The sequence below is a fragment of the Hyposmocoma kahamanoa genome, unplaced genomic scaffold, assembly GCF_003589595.1.
Source record: "Hyposmocoma kahamanoa isolate Upper Pololo Valley unplaced genomic scaffold, ASM358959v1 224, whole genome shotgun sequence".
Lineage (NCBI taxonomy): Eukaryota > Metazoa > Arthropoda > Insecta > Lepidoptera > Cosmopterigidae > Hyposmocoma > Hyposmocoma kahamanoa.
In genome coordinates this window covers 3,101,881-3,120,516 of record NW_020653743.1, presented here as the reverse complement: position 1 = coordinate 3,120,516, position 18,636 = coordinate 3,101,881, and the positions used below count along the sequence as shown (strand labels likewise).

The window sequence follows — 18,636 nt, the reverse complement described above, 5'->3', positions numbered from 1 at the left end:
ACAGACGCCTCGACCACATACCACAGGAGCAGACGAACATATCCGTTTCTGCAGCTCACCAGAAACCCAGTCGAGTCCAATACCCAAGTCCGGGTCGACCTGAGACGCCCGTGAAGGCGTACCACTGGCGGAGGGCTTGGCCCGGACGCCCTCCGCACCCTAATTTTACTGGCGAGCTCTAGTCTCCGCGGAACTCCCTATCATCCATGCCACTACTCTCGGGAAAACCCTAACTCTCTGGTCGGTAGATAGGGACAATATTATTGACTTTAACAGGTAACATGAGTTTTGGATTTTGCTCAGCCACTTACCTGCCCTCATCAAACCTAGCAATCTTGGCTAGTGTGGCTTCGAGGACGGCTGACAGCCGTGTTGTCATTCCCGTCATCATGGCTTGTAGACACGCTTCGATCTGGGCGTCCATCTTCGTGTGATATTGGTACTGTTGACAAGATTACAGATTCGACTAGATAACAATTTCAAAACAAAAATCAAGAAATGAATTTGAATCACAATTTAAAGGAAAGTTCAAGTCAAAATAGAAAGTTCATTATAAAAAAGTGACTACACCAAGTGTTTACTACAGGCGGACATTCATCAACACTCAAGGTCATGACCGTTTAGAATGCATAGGTCATAAAAACCCTTTGAGAAAAGCTGTGACCAGACTGACCTTGTAATCAGTTAGCTACTTCAATCAAAAGTTTGCCTTAACTTTTTAGATATAAGACTCGATTTGGTTAAGGTTACATAGTGATATTACATCATCATTATCAAGTTAATCTGAGTCAAAGTCTAGCCAAAATGGGGATGAGGGCCACACACCAAGGCTTGTTTTCCTTCACGTTTAGCGAGAGTTATTTGTTACTAAGCACTCACAAATCTACGTAAATTAGTCATTGGTAGATGGGGCCACAGGTATTCCACTTCTCACTTGAGGAGCTAACTTTCGAGTTACCACCGTGTTTTATTTTTAAATTACATTTATATTTATATTTGAACTAAAAACACTCGATGTATTTCACATGACGATATATACGTGTTCATATCGGGATATTGTAAAGACGCTGCAATGTTATTATTTGAAGCGACGTTTTGTCGGATAATAAACTTTAATAATAATTAAAATTCATCTGAATTTAGAAAATAGACACCATAAAACGCTATTTTTATGTTGATTTTAAGTCGATTGTTCCAACAATTGCTGATTGCCCACAATTTTGCAATTTGGGATGCGGTGACACCTAATCAAATGCCTCAGGTAAATCTCATTCGGATTGTTTTGTTGTAAATCTTACAGTGATAAAAAAAATTTTGTAAACTTACGATGTCGACTCCCTCAACAGCACACAATTTAAGAGCCTGGTTTTTGGCATCTAACGCAACATTGACCATCGCACAAGTTTCCGCTGGTAGGATGTAATCAGTGGACATGAATGTTACACTTTTCTTCAGCCACGACTGAAAAGAAATACCGAAACTCATTAGGGATACATTATTCATTTATTTATTGCAAACGATTTTAGTACAGGCATTACATAGATTGGTAATAAATACAAAGGGATTAGAACCATCCACTTCTGAATTAAAGAGCAAACAAATTATATAAAGTTTGAGAGATAATGGAACTGATATCCAACAATGAGCAACGTACGGCTTCTCTTAGTGCAATCCTTTATCACTGCGACCAACCATTAATTAACTTTTCGTGTTTGTAAGCTGACTACGACATGACCAATTTGGAACAATAACTTTCATTGTATTCCGGACTTTCTTGAAGACCGAAGGAGGAACCAACAGTTCATATTATGCCCATTATGCAACAAACAGGTATTTTAATATCAATGTAACTACGTAGGTATTTACGACTTCATGACTCTGCACTATAACGCATCACCTTATAATAATACATTTTTAATATTTGCGTAACTCCGTACCTACTACAAAAATCATATTTCAAATATATAATATCAAAAATGACACAGTGGTTGAAATGCTTTCTTGAGCCACTCTAATCTGCATATACAAATGAGACAATCCACGGAATAAAAAGAATTCACTATTGTGATCCATTGTTTTCAAAGTATTTCTCATCTCATATAATAAACAAAGGTTTTTCGCCCAATAAATTCGCTGCCTTGTGTAATTACGTACATTTATCAAACAGTACCTGGAAGGAAGCCTCTGTCCGTTGGATGCAAGTCTCCATCATGTCACTGGCCATGAGCTTCAGTCGCTGTTCCAGGTGTGACCTAAACTCCGGTTCTGGCCAATGCAGGTCTCTGATAAAGCATTGTAGAGCATCCAGCTTCCAGAATAGCTCTTCACTTGTTGCGCAGCCATTGCTAAAATTGTATCAACGGTCTAAACTTTTGATGACATCATCTAAATTATGTTTCAGGAAATTGGGCCAAGGTCAGTGTCCCGAACTTATTGCATATCAAAGATTGGATTCTAAGGGATTCTTATTATTTGGGGTACTTAGGGTGTGGTACGGCGTTGTTAGGAAGATACTCACCCTTTAATTTCCCACCGCTCCTTCTCAAATCCTTTATGTAGAGACTGTGCAATGGAAGACTCCATTAAATCCACATATCTTACCACCAGAGGAGCGAAAGTTTCTCGAAGATGCTCATGGAATCGCCCTCCTTTCAGGTTTTCTGGGAAACCGGACAATATTCTTAAATTATAAATTAAACGATGTGATTATGATACGCACAAAATCAAGCTGGATCACATCTTGGGATAAACTTCTGGTCCGTGTATATTGAGGCGCAGTTATATATAACTCATTTATGCGTAATAATAGTTATACATCTAGCTAATTTATAGATTAAAAAATTGTCGTCCGAAGTAACAGTAGGTGACTAGGTGACGTCTTTAAAAAAAAATATGACACTTACTAAACTTACCGTCTGTCCTCAAATAATCATTCAAAATCTGGAACAGCGGAAATGAGTCCCAAGTGTCAGGCGGTTGTTCGGACAGCACCCTATCCATGTCGACACCGAAAAGTGCCCAGAAGATTTCAGCGTGTTCTACTAGCAGCTCCGAGAACCACGCGAATGCCTGGGTGGGAACGCTTCTGATTATGTTTTGGGAAAGTTTAGAAAGTAAGGGTTTTCACTGGTTGACGCGGATGACTGTGGTATGACTGCATTCCAGGTTTAGCTGAATGGGCTCTATAATTGGGAAATCGACTTAAAATTGAAGAAGTCAGCCGTGATGGCGATTTAGGTCTGAAAAAATAGCTTTATTTCCAATGAAATTTAAGAAATGAAGCTTTATCAAGATCTCCGGGGTTGTATTTGAATAATGTCTTCTTTTTTCTTTCTTCGTTTCTAAGGCAGCATATGACCACAGTTGATTATAGATCTGGGTCATATCGTGATATACCAAGTGCAATTGCTGATTTTTGAGTTACTGTCATTTTTCAGAAGAGATTGAAAATGACTTTATGCTTAGCAAGCCACAAGCATCCGTTACAACTAGCTGAGTGATCTTTGGTTTGGTTTTTAATAATTTTGGGCAAGTGCTTCAGTGAGAAAGGTTTCAATCTGATTTGTGTAGGTACTTCGGCAATACTGAAATTGTTATAATGATAGGAGCTAAAATTTGATTATTAGATTTTGCATTAGAAAATCAAGTGCTTTGGGGATACATACAGTTATTTTTTAATTTCTTATCGTAATAAAATTATCAAAATATTTACATATGCCATTTTAAAAATCTACTGCAAATATTTTGATTATTTTGAAAATAGCTCTAAAGATTAGTCGAATAAGGGAGCCACCACAGTTACCGACACAGAATCTGATTAAACCGGTCAGAAAAAAGCTAGATGTCTATAATGCGAAAAAGGACATGAAGGTTTTTCTGACACGTTCAAGCTAATTCCGGGTTAGTTAGTAAGGTGCCTCTCAAAGACTAATCAAATATACAAATTTCCATGCAACAGCGTCTTGTAACAAAATATAGCCCATTCTATCTACTATTGGCGCTTGTTCCCGTTTCATCTATCATCTTCCATAAAAAGATATATTTCCCTTTCCTCCTTAAGCAGTCTATAAACCGAGAATTGAACTCCCGTCTCATAATTCAATGTAATGTCGTCTTCGAATTGGTCATTGAACAATATAAAATAGTTTATACGGTAATTGTTTCCGATTCAACACTATTTGTCATCCTTTCATGTATTGACTCAGAAATTGCAAAGACATCTCCAAGAATACATTCTTCTGAACATTTTATACAAAAAATGCTTTTAAGTAATGACAATATTCATATAGCGCTAAGAAAAATGTGTATGTCGATGTACATTTGCAGTAGATTGTATACTTATTGTAAAAGATGGTATAGAAAACTGGAACAAGGTAGTAAATGTGACTATCGAAGCGGTAGAAAACAGTGTATTCCAATTTGATAATAATGCTGTTGTCAATGAAAAATGTGCAAAATCCAACAATTTTAATGTACTAGATGTGTCAGATGTTTCATACGCAAAGAGAGATGTGTTGGTAGCCGGAGCAAGCGTATCTGTACTAAAGAGTAGCGTTCTACAAGCAAAACTTGTTTGTAATGTTATTAATGTGTTGTAGTATCCTAAAATGTCTGTTACAGCGAATCTGTACTATAATGTATACTGTATGTCAACGTAAAGTATGGAGTAGACTGTTCAGTCAGTTGACTTTTCATTATAGACATAAATAAAAAAATCCCTGCCAATTTCGAAACTTGATCATAATGATAAAATTTTGGTATTTCTAGCCCAGAATGAAAAGTTGGAGTCCCAAATCTGTAATTGCAAGTCTAAACTATTAAATTGAAATCCATGCAATGCTGTTTCCTCTATCGAACATCTATGCATTTGCTCAAGCGAGTATTATTTTAACTATTGAAAAACTTGAGTCTACTCCTTTTAAAAAAGTGATCAAATCCAGAGTGAAGTATGATCAAGATCGAGTGAACAAACGATTGACAAGTGATTCGATCAGCCGAGAATTACAAATGAGTAGTTACATTTGGTTGACCGCTAGAATCCGGTTTTGTGTTATAAACCTGCGGAGAGATAAAAGGTCAAGATAGAAGTGGAATATAAAATTTATATAGAGTACTTAGCGTACATCCAACGTCGTGAGGTGAATTGAAAGCTCATATTCACTTCACGACTAAGCCACATAAAATATTCAGGAAAATAAATAAACCTTTGTCTGTTACTACCATGGAACAAACGAAGTTAGCGGAAGTGTGAAGTGAATCTTTTGTAGTCATAGTTAGTTGTGATGTGTTCCATAGAATTTCTACCTTTAGGAAAATTCCTATAACAACTATTGAACATAGTGCCACCCAGTGTTGAGTATCCGAACTCCAAAAGTAAATAGTTCATATTAGAATTACTGATATTAAACCTTCACATATGGATCATTTTTTACGAAAAGCATTGTCACGTCCAGCCGCTATAAATGACCTGGGGGATGATTCACGTAACTAAACCGATACGATATCGTAGCGATTTACTCATTGAACTGCTTTTTCGTATTCACGTGTGACAGTGAACGTCGAGGCCAATTTTAAAGTCGTTCGATCCAAATGTTGTTAAAGCGTATTCTGGTATATGTATCGAACTCGAATCGACTCTAAACGACAAGTCATACGTATTCTGCTAAAATTTTGAAAGTTCTTTCAATAGAGTTTCGACGACTAAATGTCAAATTCCACAATCCAAGATGTCGTTCATTAGTAGTTACGTTTCGATTCTACTCATATCAACGTTCGTTCAAGTGATACGTGAATACCCATTTTTGATATGACTTCGATCGAACGACTACGTAACTTCAACGATATTTTGATAGCTTTAACTTACGTGAACGCACAACAGCGGATTAGACCGATTTTCTTCTGGACAAAAGAAATTGCTGACCTGAATAAACGATTTACCTTGAACGTATTGTACAGACAGACCGTACAGGTATGTGTAAGTATGTCTAATAATAATTGTATCGAATGAAAACTATGTTATCTTAGTATGTAGTATGCGTTTAGCGACAAAATCTTTGGTACTAAAGCCACGCGATACCATTTCCACTAATTTGTTTATTCCATGGTTACTACAGTAAATAACGTATACGACCAAATACAACAAGTCAAAGAAACACTCCAATCTATAGATTATTTTGTTAGAAAGGTTATAATTTTCGTCGTACACAGAACTGAGATGAAAATATATATATAATACAGTTGTTGCGACTAAAGATGTATTATTATTATTTTGAGCTCAGTTTTTCTATAAATAAATATACTGTCTGGTCATATCGCACACTAGCAGCGACAGGAGAGTAGGGTGCTATACCAGTGAACATTGACAATTTCGGTAAAACATTTTAAATTCATTGATCGCCAAAAATATGTCAAAGTAGAGATGAAAAACATTTAAGAGGAGACAAGAAGATTTTAAACAATGAAAAAAGTAATACCGTCAAAAACTTAAAAAGTTTTACCTTAACAGAAATCACGACATTCAGGATTGACATTGACATAGGTACTAGAATATAATTTTGGTGTATCAAAAATTCAAAACATTAAATGTCAAATTATAATATGAAAGACTGGAAAAGAACAGAAATGGACGCAAGATAATACGCGCGTCATTGGCGAAAAATAATCATGTTTTCTTAGACGTTTTCTAGAATATTAATAAATTATTTGCAAGTTCTACAAGAGAAGTTAGAACTTTTCTTCAAGTGCTAATAATTCATGATTCATATTGTTTTAGTTTTCTCGATCGTACAATGATCATGAGCTCTGAAATAGGATCGCATAATTGCGATACTTACTGAACCATAACTGTCACTATTTTCGTGAATAATCAAGCATCTTATACATTTTTAGCAACTTGTCAAAGTGGCAATTTCTCGTAAAGACTAATTCTCGTAATAGACCTGATGAATATGTTCACGCGTTGTCATTTCGATCTAAAAAGGTCATCCATGATACTCCAAAATTGCTACAAAGTTACTATTCTTTCTCTCTTTAATAAAAATTTAAAGTTACATTACCTCCGCGTAATGCTCTTCGTTTTGTTGCAAGAGGTCCACGCACAATTCTGCTAAATGGATTAAGTCCTCTAGTTTCTTTGCTGGCGTAACCATTGTTTCTCCTCTTAGATCCTCTGTTGAATTGTCAAGTAAATCAATGTAATATTTAATAACACCAATTTATAGAGATGTAGTAGTGTTCTGCTGAAGGAATGACTCCAATAAATGTGGTCTTTGCAAAGGAACTTCCGGATTGATCACTTGATAGTTTTCTACGATAGTCTTACAGTCTTCCTTACCTTCAATATTGGCTTTTTGGCTTAGTTGTGTATAATTCAACAACGCGGCATTCTCCAGGCTCGTTTGGATCATTGCTCTGACTTCCTCCGGAGCTACGGGTGTTACTACGTCTTTCATTAGTACCCTTTCCAAAAGAGATAATGTAGCCTGGAAGGGTAAAGTCGTATAATATTGAGTTCTAGGAAAGAGTGGGTTTACCTCAAACCGGAAGTCTTGACCAACATTGTGTTCTTAATTTCTTATTAAGACTTTTATTACGCTCTCGCACCTACTAACTCCCAGGTAATATGCTCGTGGTTTGCGCCCGGTAAGAATAAACGTTGAAAAATGGTCAGGTATTAAACTGGATTATAAGTTAGGAACACTATTTTTGTTTGAAAAACTTTGAACATATTATAGAGGTATAGGTAAAGTACAGTTCAAGATTCTATTTTCAGAATTGGTTTAAAGTAAAGGTAGAATAAGAATTATGACCTAAATACAAAAAATGACTTCGATACACATACACGTAATGACCAAAAAAAATAACGAAATCCCTCCATGCTTTTATTTGTAAGCATTCTTTTGTCTTTAGCGGATGATAAATTCCATACCATACATATTTCTTCGATAACCAAAAGGTTCTTTCTCATACCTTCAAAGCGCCCTCAGGTCGTCCAAACGGGAACGCATATCTGAAGTTTGTGATCTGATGTTGCAGCAACGTCTTCAATCGTTCCTTTATCTCTGCGAATTTCTCCTTCTCTTGTACAGTGATGCTGCCCACTCCGTCTGGCCTGCCAGGCAACGTCGCGGTACTGTGAACCACTTCGATTGTGGAGCTTACTCTAGTAAGGGCACAAGCAGGAAAGGTAGGGCTGTGGAGTCGGCAGTTACTGAGTTCTATTTATGTTCTATTTGTATTAGGTAGTGGAACCTTATTCATATATCTTTCTTTTTCGTAATTTACTTTCTTATTCAACTATCGTTCAGTGTTATAGATACGTTGCAGGTAATAAATACGCTCTTATAGAGGCTTCGATCATTTAATTTAAATTTGTTTAAATTCTCTTTTAAAAGTTTAACTTGTTTACATTAAACATGCCTTTCGGCAAATTCTCTTAACTTTGCAAACTCCACAACCGCGGAAACAGTAAGTATTAGTATGGGAAAGGCAGAGTCATTAAGCACACCTACAGCAGTTAAGAGCTCAGTAAGTTCTTAGGGGCAGTCCAGATTTTAGTACAGGAAGCGAGACACCTACGTGTGAGGCGATTATGAGGCGTGTGTTTTACGAATATTTGGGTTTAGGAGCTGTGATTGAAACTATTTATTTCTTATTATTGATGGCTTTAATTTTGTACAGGTTATCAACATCATAACTTTATCATTGACTTTTTGTTTTTATCAGACAAAAAAGTTAAATTTTAACACATTTCCTGTAGGTTATTCAATCACAACTCTATGTTTAAAACATCTATCAAGCTAATATATAGTGTGAACATTAAACAGTTGTGGGCCTAGAGTGTCACCTAGTAGCATACCAAGTCTACCATCAATAATATCGTCTACTTTTGCATAATTACAATGTTTACAAGCACACATTGATCGTATTTCTATTTTAATATGACAAATATTAAAATCTAAGTTGATTACCAATCAATTTTATAAATGTTTTTGAAACACGAAATCAAATGCTTTGTAGAAGTTGTTTGAAACAGTACCTAGTCACTAACAACAACACAGTGGTGTATTAACAGTATCTTAGTGGCCCGTGCTAATATATTTACAGGGAAGCTTTCCTATTACTCGTATGTATATACACAGGCATACACTAAACAAGTTTAAGGAAAATCCACTCACCTGTTTCCATGTACATGACTGGCACAAAAAGCGAAGGAATAGTGCATCAATGTAGGGTCGACTGTCTGTTGCCCGCTTTCAGCCACGTCCAGTAGATCAGAGAGATAACAAAGATGACGATAGCAACCTCTGACTCCGTACCTTGCACAGTATTCATCAAGGACGAATACTTGGCCAGGGGAAAACCAACCCTGAAAGATGAAACAATAAGGGCTGGTGAAACAAAGAATGTAATGCAGTCAAAAGATCAAAATGATGAAAATAACAGTATAATAAATACCATAAATTTAGATATATTAGATAAGATAATTACCAATGAACAGTATGGATCCTGCAACCGATATTTGAGAGTAAGCGATTGCAGCATTGAAAATATCTGATGATGATCGAACTGACACGGGTCAGCTTGGATGTAGTCCTCCATGCCATGTTTACGAGCCTTGTCAGCGTCTTTAAAGATAAATAATGCAATTATTTAACGTTAGTCACAAAATCAACTGTAACATTATCCCGCAATCAAAAACAAACAATATGTAAAGATGCAATTCTTTCAAATCATCTTTTAATAAATTTCCACTATATGTATATCAAGGTGTCTATATCGTGTAATCGGAGGCACTTTACTACTGGGATTAATAATAATTTAAGCACAAATAAGTTAGAAGATATTTCGCACACACAATGCGGACCAATCAGTTTTATTCTATTATACTCCACCCCACCTCATATACTACACGTATAGTACTAGTTTTTGCTTGGACCAAATCAAGACAATTTTGATAATATTTTAAATGTAATTGTTTTTATTACGTGTTAGCTCTTAAGTTTCTTTTCATTTTTGTTATCATAGACTACTTTTCTTTCTTTAAATTTTTAGAAGATAGCACAGTGCTTCTTTGAACTAGTCGCCGCACTATACAATCTATCACTTGAAATCAATTTGAATTTTTTTCCTAAGAAGATAAGATTCAAAATGCTAAGTAATACTTTGCACCAACAACTCTCCTCCGGCTGCTGTTCTTTCAGTGTAACTCGACCTTTAGTATATTAGCTATAGATCATTAGTGGATGTCGACTCACCTCCCATAATCTTAATATGCGAATCAGATGTAGTCGGCGGTGTAGGTTTATGACTCTGTCCTGTTGCTCTATATAACGCCATAACCCACAAATGACATTCATTTTCATCAGTGACTCCCATTAAGACTGATTCTCCATCTCTTACAGCATTCATGAAATGTTTCGCTCCTTCCAGTTCTGCAAACGCATTTTTATGTAGGTGTGTTTAGGTTTAGTTTTTATACTATCGTTTCTTTAATAAAAGTTTCGGCAATTGTTTGATCAGTTTAAGTAGTGATAATTACATTATTGATTACATTGTGATATATTTTTTCTCCAATATTAGAATCTTTAGGTCTTTTTTATTCATAAGATCATCAAGAAACTCGTGTTTCCATTTGAGTTATTTTACTATACTGCAGCGAAATTGGATGTAGAATGTTTAATAACAAAACGTTGCTAGGCAAACCAATGATGGCAGGTGTCAAGAACATTTTTGCAATCAATGCTCATTACTTAGGTTTGCTCTGCTCATGGCCTGCTCTCCCCTAAATAGGATTTAAATAGGTATGTAGGTAATTGGGTTAAGTAGAAGGATACGTACCTAGCCAACTATTACAATGTTGACAAAGTACTTATTGTTTTACGTATGATTTATGAATAAAGTAATTGAGTTTTTGAATCCTATTTATATTAAATTTACTGCAAGATAATAGGCAATGGTAGACGAAAAGAAATAAAATTGTAAGATTTTATTTTACATTGATTTACCATTAGATCTCCATCAGCCAATACAATATCTATTTCCGATTCTGAACTTGAATTGCTACACAAACTCTGATGTTTGCAATCTCTTCCTTCAAATTAAAAAGTTTTTAGGGGTGACACGTTTTATTAGTTTTTATAATATCAAGCCTAATGGTAAGCTACGCGAGCTTTAAATCGCAAAGATCTGAGGAACGCTGCTACTGCGCTCGCGACCCTGTGAGACATAAGTTGACAAGTCCCATGTGCTGTATTCACCAGCACCCTTACCCTTCAAAACCGGAAGACGGTAATGCTCACATTACTGTCTGGTGGAAGAAATAGGTGAGGTGGCAGTACTACCCTGGATGAACTCTTCTTCCACAAGGTGCCCTGATGCTACTAAATTATAAATAATTTTTATTTTAGAATTAATTATAAATAATTAAATACTGGTGATTTTTTATGTAATTGTTAAGCGACTTGAAAAAAAATCACATACATGATGACGTTAGATTTGTATTATCAATAACTTTATCGAATTTCGGTGAGAAAAATTTAAAACTTAGTAACTATACTGGTGTACACATCGAGTTCTTAGGTTTTCGCGATTATTACACATAGGAAATGAAACATTTTTCCGGATTTAAGTCGTTTTCGGCGGCCCTTTACAGGTCCCGTGGTCAAATCAACCGTGACCGTGGGACCTGTAAAGAAAAAAGTTTGAAAAAATAAATATAGGTACGCGATTTAAATCCGGAAAAATAGTTTCATTTCCTATCTTAGTAACTGTAAAACAATCTGAGATGAAAATCCAGAACATCATATGTTTTGTTTGTTGACATATTTATTCTACATCGAATTTGGCTACAGTATCGATAAAATTTTAGTACTGTTTTAAATAAAACTACGTACTATTTGTAACAAGGTTAGTAAATTCTGAAGTAAAAACTGTATAATATAAATGATGAATTATGTTTGAAATAAAATTGAATAATTTTTTTTTATAAAGTTATAACCACAGACCAATAAAACAGTAGAAGTGGTTAGTTAGCGTCCAACGCGTACCAACTATAGGTCTCGAAAGATCTAACTGAGCTCAGTCCGCCATTTTTGATTTGTAAAATCGAAGTAAAATGCTTTATTGTGCTGTTTTGGAGTGCAAATGCAAATGTTGAATAAAATTTCAATATAAAATCAAAACGTAATTTGCAATAAAGGGAACTTTCAACGATATAGCGACTGGGTAAAGTTTAAATTATATTAACAACCCAGAATTTGATACATCTTTTTAAATTAGAAACTATGACCAATCATTATCAAGATTTCGTAGTGTTTACCATTTGTTTAAGTAAATTTTGGCGACATCGGTTCCGATAGTAATCGAGTCTGTTGCCACTTTCATTGCTTTTTTCTTCCGTGGTTATGACAACTTACTAACCTTGCTGTTAAAAATAAAAAAATAAAATGTGTTCCTTACCTACTGTGTGGTTCTTACCTTGTCCCACCATGAGTTGAGCTAAAAACACAAACTAATTAATCATCCATTCAATAAAACCGAAGCTATGTAACAATTTCACAATCTTGGTGTAATAAGGCCAAATGTCCAAAATAACAACTTTTCAGTAGAGAGGTTAAAATATTCTACGAACGAATTTAGACGATAACTTTTTATGCTTAATTAGGAGAGCTTAACATTTAAGATATACTTAGTTTCTAATCTCTGAGTGAAGAAATAAACTTCTCATAGATGGCGCTACGGAATAAATAGCAGTTAAAAACCAAAAATAACGATCTGCAACAAGCACATAGAAAAATTCGCAATGCCCGCTGGTTCGTTCCGCGACTTAGTTGGCATAGCTTCAGATACGGTTTGCTACAAAACGTCGGCGTCGGTTAGAATTCGGCCGGATCCAAGGAATTTTTTCTAAGCGTTTGATCTTTGTTATGAATAAATTGTAACTAGTGGAGCAATTTCAAGGTAGTAAAACATAGTGGACATTTAAAAAAAAAAAACTTGAAAATATACCTATTTTGTTTTGTATTGTTTGTTTGTATTGTTTCATGTAGGTAGTTCTTATCAGGGTTGTTGCAGATGCAGGAGTTTTACATATCAGCGACTGGTTTTTTAACCTAAACATCAGCGGGTGCTGATTTTATGTATTTAAAAAAACGCAAAAAATGTACATACTTACTGAATCTATCTACATGAAAAAGCTATTGTAATAAGATATTATTTCAATGATTTTGTGACATTTATTAACTAACGAATCAATCTGCAGGAAAACAATCAATTTGTCTTGATAAATCGTTTTGAAATTTTATCAACATCATATTTTAAAAACAGTTGTTTAACACAAAACTGTAAATTAATATCTGTTTGTTATCAATACCTCGAGTTTTGTTTGACAACGGTCCAATGTATTTGAATATGTTTGTATGGATTATAATTTGACAAAATATGCACTCAGAAGTGGGAAACAAATATAACGTGAAATACGATTTTTTTGTAGTACTACTCGTAAGTGACGGGACGAACAAGTCGTATGTCGTCGTCTGTCAAGGTAGTAAGCGATACACCTGTCCTTAACAGTTGTAGTGCCACTCAGAGCTTTAAATCACAAAGATCTGACGTGTACTGCCACTGCGCCCGTCAGATATGGGCATCGAGTATATAACCAGAAATAGAGACGAAATAAGGGCCATATATTCCTGGTAACACATTAGCGATACAGCTCTTATAAATATCAACTCTTGTTAGCACTGAAATATAGACAGGCCAACTACTGACCTATGTGTACGTCTCCGTATATTCCAAAAAATATTCTATATTTATTGTAATAAAGATAATATCTGTAACAATGCCGTGCTGTTCTATTCGGTGGTGTGGAAAAAACAGCAAAACATCTAATTACAAAACAAACGGAATCACATTTCATCCGTAATTAAATATTAAATATGTAATTTTGCAATTTTCGTCCATTATAGCAAAGCTCAAGTTAACTGGTCGATTTGAAGTGAAACAGACACCTATTGACGACACCCGTCAATTGTTTCGAACTCGGGCTAGCCAATCGGAGCGCTGTTGTCACCGTAATGATTTGGCAGAATAGTTTTCAAACAAATTAAATGACATTTCGTCTCTATTTCTGGTTATATACTCGATGGATCTGGGACATAACTTGACAAGTCCCATGTGTCTGTAATTTCGCCTTTTTCGATTCGAGGAACTGGTGTGATTTTCTTGAAAATCATTAATGAAAAATTCGAAATTTAAAACTGTACCACAATTTAAACAATACACTTACCACTGGCAAGTTCGATATAGTCAACAGTGAAGCCATCCAACTGCATCATTTCAGAGGGTTCAGACTTTTTGTCCTTGTAAGAGCAGAGCGCAAATGTGTACTGACTAACTTGCACTAGCACCATGTATCGTCGTTTCCATTTACGCCACACTGATTTCCCAATTACGTGGAGGTATCTGCAATATAGTATAGTCGAGAATGTATGCTCGGAAAATCAATAAGTTTGTATATGCCTTAAAAAACTGAAAAATATAACAAATATATCCATATTACGTTACGGTCTTATAGTATGGGGTAATAGTACAAATCGAAACAGAGTTTTTGTAGGACAAACGAAATGCATTAGAGCAATTTGTGGAATTCCCCCGGACGAAACATGCAGACCCTTGTTTCATAGCCTTGGTCTGTTGCCACTACCATCACTATATATAAACGAAATTTGTATCTTTGTACGAAAACACACATTTTTGTTTAAGAAAGCCTGTGATGTGAATACTGGACTCTGCCGAAACCTGAATAGACTTGGACTTGACACTATTCCTATGACTGCTAAATACAGTAAAAGTTGTTAAATGTGTGTTGACATTTTATTGTGATATTATACACTTAAGTTTATTTGAAACAAAGCTGTACAAGTGGTTGAATAAAAATAATTTTTATGACCTAAACGAAATATTTGAGAGGAAATGAGATGTAAGATTTTATCTTGAAGGTTATCATTCTTGACCAAATTAATTTGTAACTTGATTTGTTTGTGACATTTTATTTCATTATTGTGTTTCGTTTTTGGAACTTTTGATATTCTTGTTGCGGTCTTTGAAATGTATACAACATATGAAAGCGTATATTAACTAAAATATAACTGTGTTTATTTATCGAGTTATTAGGTTTTCGCGATTTTTACACATAGGAAAAGAAACTATTTATCCGGATTTAAATCGCGTGCAGGGCCCGTAAAGGGCCCGAAACGTCGATTTGTTTTTTATTGATTTAAATCCGGAAAAACAGTTTTATTTCCTATATATTTATTTATTTCTTTAGGGATATTAGACATTAAACATTGATATTAAATAACGAAACATAAAATTTAATATCACAGCATAAAATGGCAAGAGTACAAGATAAAATATTTAAAAATCATAATGCAACAAAGGGATTTTTTTTTTCAATGTATGGATACGATGCCTTACTTTCTCAAACTCGTATCTTATAGAGTGATTATTTGGGAGATGGTAAAACTTTCTATTTATCTTAAATTTCTTATCAAGGGCGTTAATTTGGATGGATTACTTTAAGAATAGATAAAAGCCAGTGTGCGATTATGAAGGAATGTGATGTGACATCAGCCTGCAAAGTTTGCGTATACTTACAATCCATTTTTTGCATTTCATAAACTTTATGCTTTAACATATGAGTTTGAGAAAGTTAGGCGACGACATTATAATCTATTTTAGTTCATAATACTCATAATTAACTAACGAAATCATAACGACAAACTTAAGAGAAATTACAAAGAGTATGCGCATTAAATTCTGAAAATTCTGTACTTTAGGGTGCATTCCAACGGCCCGTGATGTCAATTTGCATGAGCTCGCGTAATGGGCGAGTCCATCCACCATTGGCCGTGGGAAGACGCCTTCAGACTTACCCACAATGTTTCATATTGAGCGGTTTGTCCATTCGACAAGCTATTTTAATTCTCAAATCCTGATCTGGCAAATTTTTTGGTACAGTCATACGATGCCATTCTGGAGCCTGTAAAAAATAGATTTACAATTAAGACTACATTTCGCTCGTTGCTGCGAAAATATGGTTGTTAGTTTTATGACATTATAATCTCATGTTAGGGTGGGTACAAATTTGATTACAAAAGCTTGCGAAAGGCTTGCGAGTTGCACACGTGTATTACGTTGTGCGATCTGTTCGCGTGCCGTAACTCGTGCCGTGCTGTGCCACTTGCGAACTTATAAATAAAGGTCTTGCAAAAATATACGATACACTTAGGGATATTGCCTAAAGAACAGCTTTGTTACACTACAGGATGTACAGACCACAGCACATTAAGACAGCTAATATTTATTAGGGACACCCGAGACGCGCCTCAGAGGAAGTAAGAGTAGAATTAAGCGAACAATTCAGAGGTTTTGATTGGCCGGGCGGCGTCCGCGGCGCATTGATAGGTCCGGTGTGAGAGACGCTGTATCGGCATAATTATATATGAGAATCTTGTAAGAATTGTGCACTCATATTTGTGACTCCGTGGCCGAATGGTTATCATGCTGAACTGCCACGCAGAGGTCCCGGTTTCCCGGGCGGGGAGAAATATTTGTTTGGCCTACATTTACTTCTCTTGTGACTTTGCGTGTAATATGTGGTGGTTTATGTGTGTGTCCACGACACCCATGATACAGGGTTTTCCTCGTACGAGGAGTGTGTGCGTAAAAAAAATTGTGACTTGTTTAATTACTAAGTCAGATAGACATAGATCATATTGTTACAGTCGACAGTATACAGTCTGCTTAAGAATAACAAGCTTCAATAAACGGAAGATTATGAGATTCATTGAAGTATAGTCTGGTCCGTTTCGAGACGGATTCAGCCGGGGTCCAACAATATTAGTAAATAAATATGACAGTTTATAAAAATAACAGAAATTGGCCAAAAAATAAACTTGGCGTAGTGTTCATTGGAGGTATCGCTCTATTGCTTTGCTATTAAACATAATATGAAACAGTGCAATTTGCTTTTTACCTTATTAGAAAGAGGCGTAGGCCTCAGCACCACTTTTCCCAATTCTTTATCTTCTAAGGCCAAGACTCCAGGGTTTTCAGTATACAGCTTCACTTTCACAGCAGGTAAAGGTTGCGTCGTGCTAAAATCACCTTGGGTGTCCCACCTGTTAATTAATCAATGCTTTTATTGTTTTTATGGGGATTTCATAGTACAAGATAATTCATTTCATGTCAATCACATGTATGTTTTGGCCAAATATTGATGTGTAGTTTTTAATATTATATTGTTAATAAATATATACTATTTGTTTTACGAAGCTACACAATTGTGAGGGTTCCTCAGGGCAGTAATTTAAGCCCTTTACTTTTCATTACTTTACTTTTAATTTTGTACTATTGATGTACATGCGGTAAAATTATTGTAAGAATATCAAACTTACATAGGTTTTGAAGCCTCAGCCTGATCAGTCTGCAGTTTGTCTCCTCCCTCAACTTCCATAGTACAGTAGACTATTCGGTTTGGCGCTAACGACTTGAGACCCTTTACTTCCATTACTACCACCTACACATTGTAATTAAATAATGACAAAAGATCATTTACAGCACATCCATAAAGTTATGATTTAAATAGCTAACGTCCTATTTCGTCTACTCATTTATTCTTTACGTTATGGTCTACTTCGTCGTTATGGTTCTTTCATTTCAGGATAAACATGGTTAAGAAATATTCGTTGTAACTATTTGTTACACTCAATAGACTATCGGCAGCTATCTATCTTTATAGATTTTACACAAAAATTTACAACCACAGGTTTATTATCTGTTTTTATTTTATTTTCTCTCTTCTATTTTTCATCTCATATTTGAACGTATTAAACGAAACTATTTTTTCGGGTTTGAATCGCGTATATTTATTTTTTCAATTAAAATTTCGGGCTTTTCTCTCTTACCTTCAGTCACCTGTTACCACGGACCTGTAGAGAGACCGAAAGGTTGGTTTGTTTGAAAAAACAAAAAATATACGATTTAGATCCGAAAACATAGTTTCGTACTACCCTCATCCAAAGCAAACCGTCAGCATTACCTCAATCTGGAAGGTAAGTACAACATCCATTTTAGTAAGTTGTGTGTCGACATCAGCACCATCGCCTTCACCAGTCAGCTTATTGGCGAGAGATCCTTGTGATCTGAAACACAGCTGCTTACTCAATCTTGGACTCGGATCAGGTCCTGCATTTCTGTGTCCATAATCCATTTCATTGTCCACCACCGTTATTTAAAGTTCACGTTTAAGGAACAGATTTTAAATTTAGTTAGATTCAAGTTGTTTCATCGCCATTTAAAGTCGTTTTAGTAACATTGTGTTTGACATACCACGCCCAGAAAACGATTAGTATTTGAGTAAGAATGATGACGTATCGTGTTTTAAAAATATTTGTAAATACAATTGAATTGAAAAATGTAGTAGAGGAGAAAATCCCATAAATACCAATAAAAGGAATTTGGTTTCGAGTAACATAGGTGGAGTCACATTGCCATTGTTGGAAAAGGCAATAGAAAATAGAAAATTAAAATTGTTGACAATCAAAATGATATCGAAGCAAATTGTAAAAAGCA

At 35.3% G+C, this 18,636-nt stretch overlaps 1 protein-coding gene across 18 annotated transcripts in view; it reads right to left on the bottom strand.

The window, feature by feature from the left end:
• The window catches only part of LOC113228116 (calcium-dependent secretion activator), a 44,285-nt gene that overhangs the window by 6,880 nt on the left and 18,769 nt on the right, over window positions 1–18,636 (bottom strand). For 5 of the 18 annotated variants that reach the window (XM_026461274.1, XM_026461276.1, XM_026461277.1 and 2 more), the window contains 18 exons: window positions 18,104–18,257; window positions 17,460–17,581; window positions 17,039–17,183; window positions 15,936–16,042; window positions 14,288–14,463; window positions 12,460–12,498; window positions 10,257–10,433; window positions 9,490–9,626; window positions 9,177–9,367; window positions 7,969–8,131; window positions 7,334–7,481; window positions 7,056–7,168; window positions 5,020–5,058; window positions 2,904–3,069; window positions 2,519–2,660; window positions 2,171–2,345; window positions 1,327–1,461; window positions 312–442 (listed from right to left, as the gene is read on the bottom strand). In XM_026461274.1, coding sequence (XP_026317059.1) covers window positions 312–442; window positions 1,327–1,461; window positions 2,171–2,345; window positions 2,519–2,660; window positions 2,904–3,069; window positions 5,020–5,058; window positions 7,056–7,168; window positions 7,334–7,481; window positions 7,969–8,131; window positions 9,177–9,367; window positions 9,490–9,626; window positions 10,257–10,433; window positions 12,460–12,498; window positions 14,288–14,463; window positions 15,936–16,042; window positions 17,039–17,183; window positions 17,460–17,581; window positions 18,104–18,257 — 2,460 coding nt within the window. The remainder of the gene's footprint in view (window positions 1–311; window positions 443–1,326; window positions 1,462–2,170; window positions 2,346–2,518; window positions 2,661–2,903; window positions 3,070–5,019; window positions 5,059–7,055; window positions 7,169–7,333; window positions 7,482–7,968; window positions 8,132–9,176; window positions 9,368–9,489; window positions 9,627–10,256; window positions 10,434–12,459; window positions 12,499–14,287; window positions 14,464–15,935; window positions 16,043–17,038; window positions 17,184–17,459; window positions 17,582–18,103; window positions 18,258–18,636) is intronic. The other 13 variants (XM_026461285.1, XM_026461286.1, XM_026461287.1 and 10 more) reach the window with 8 other exon arrangements.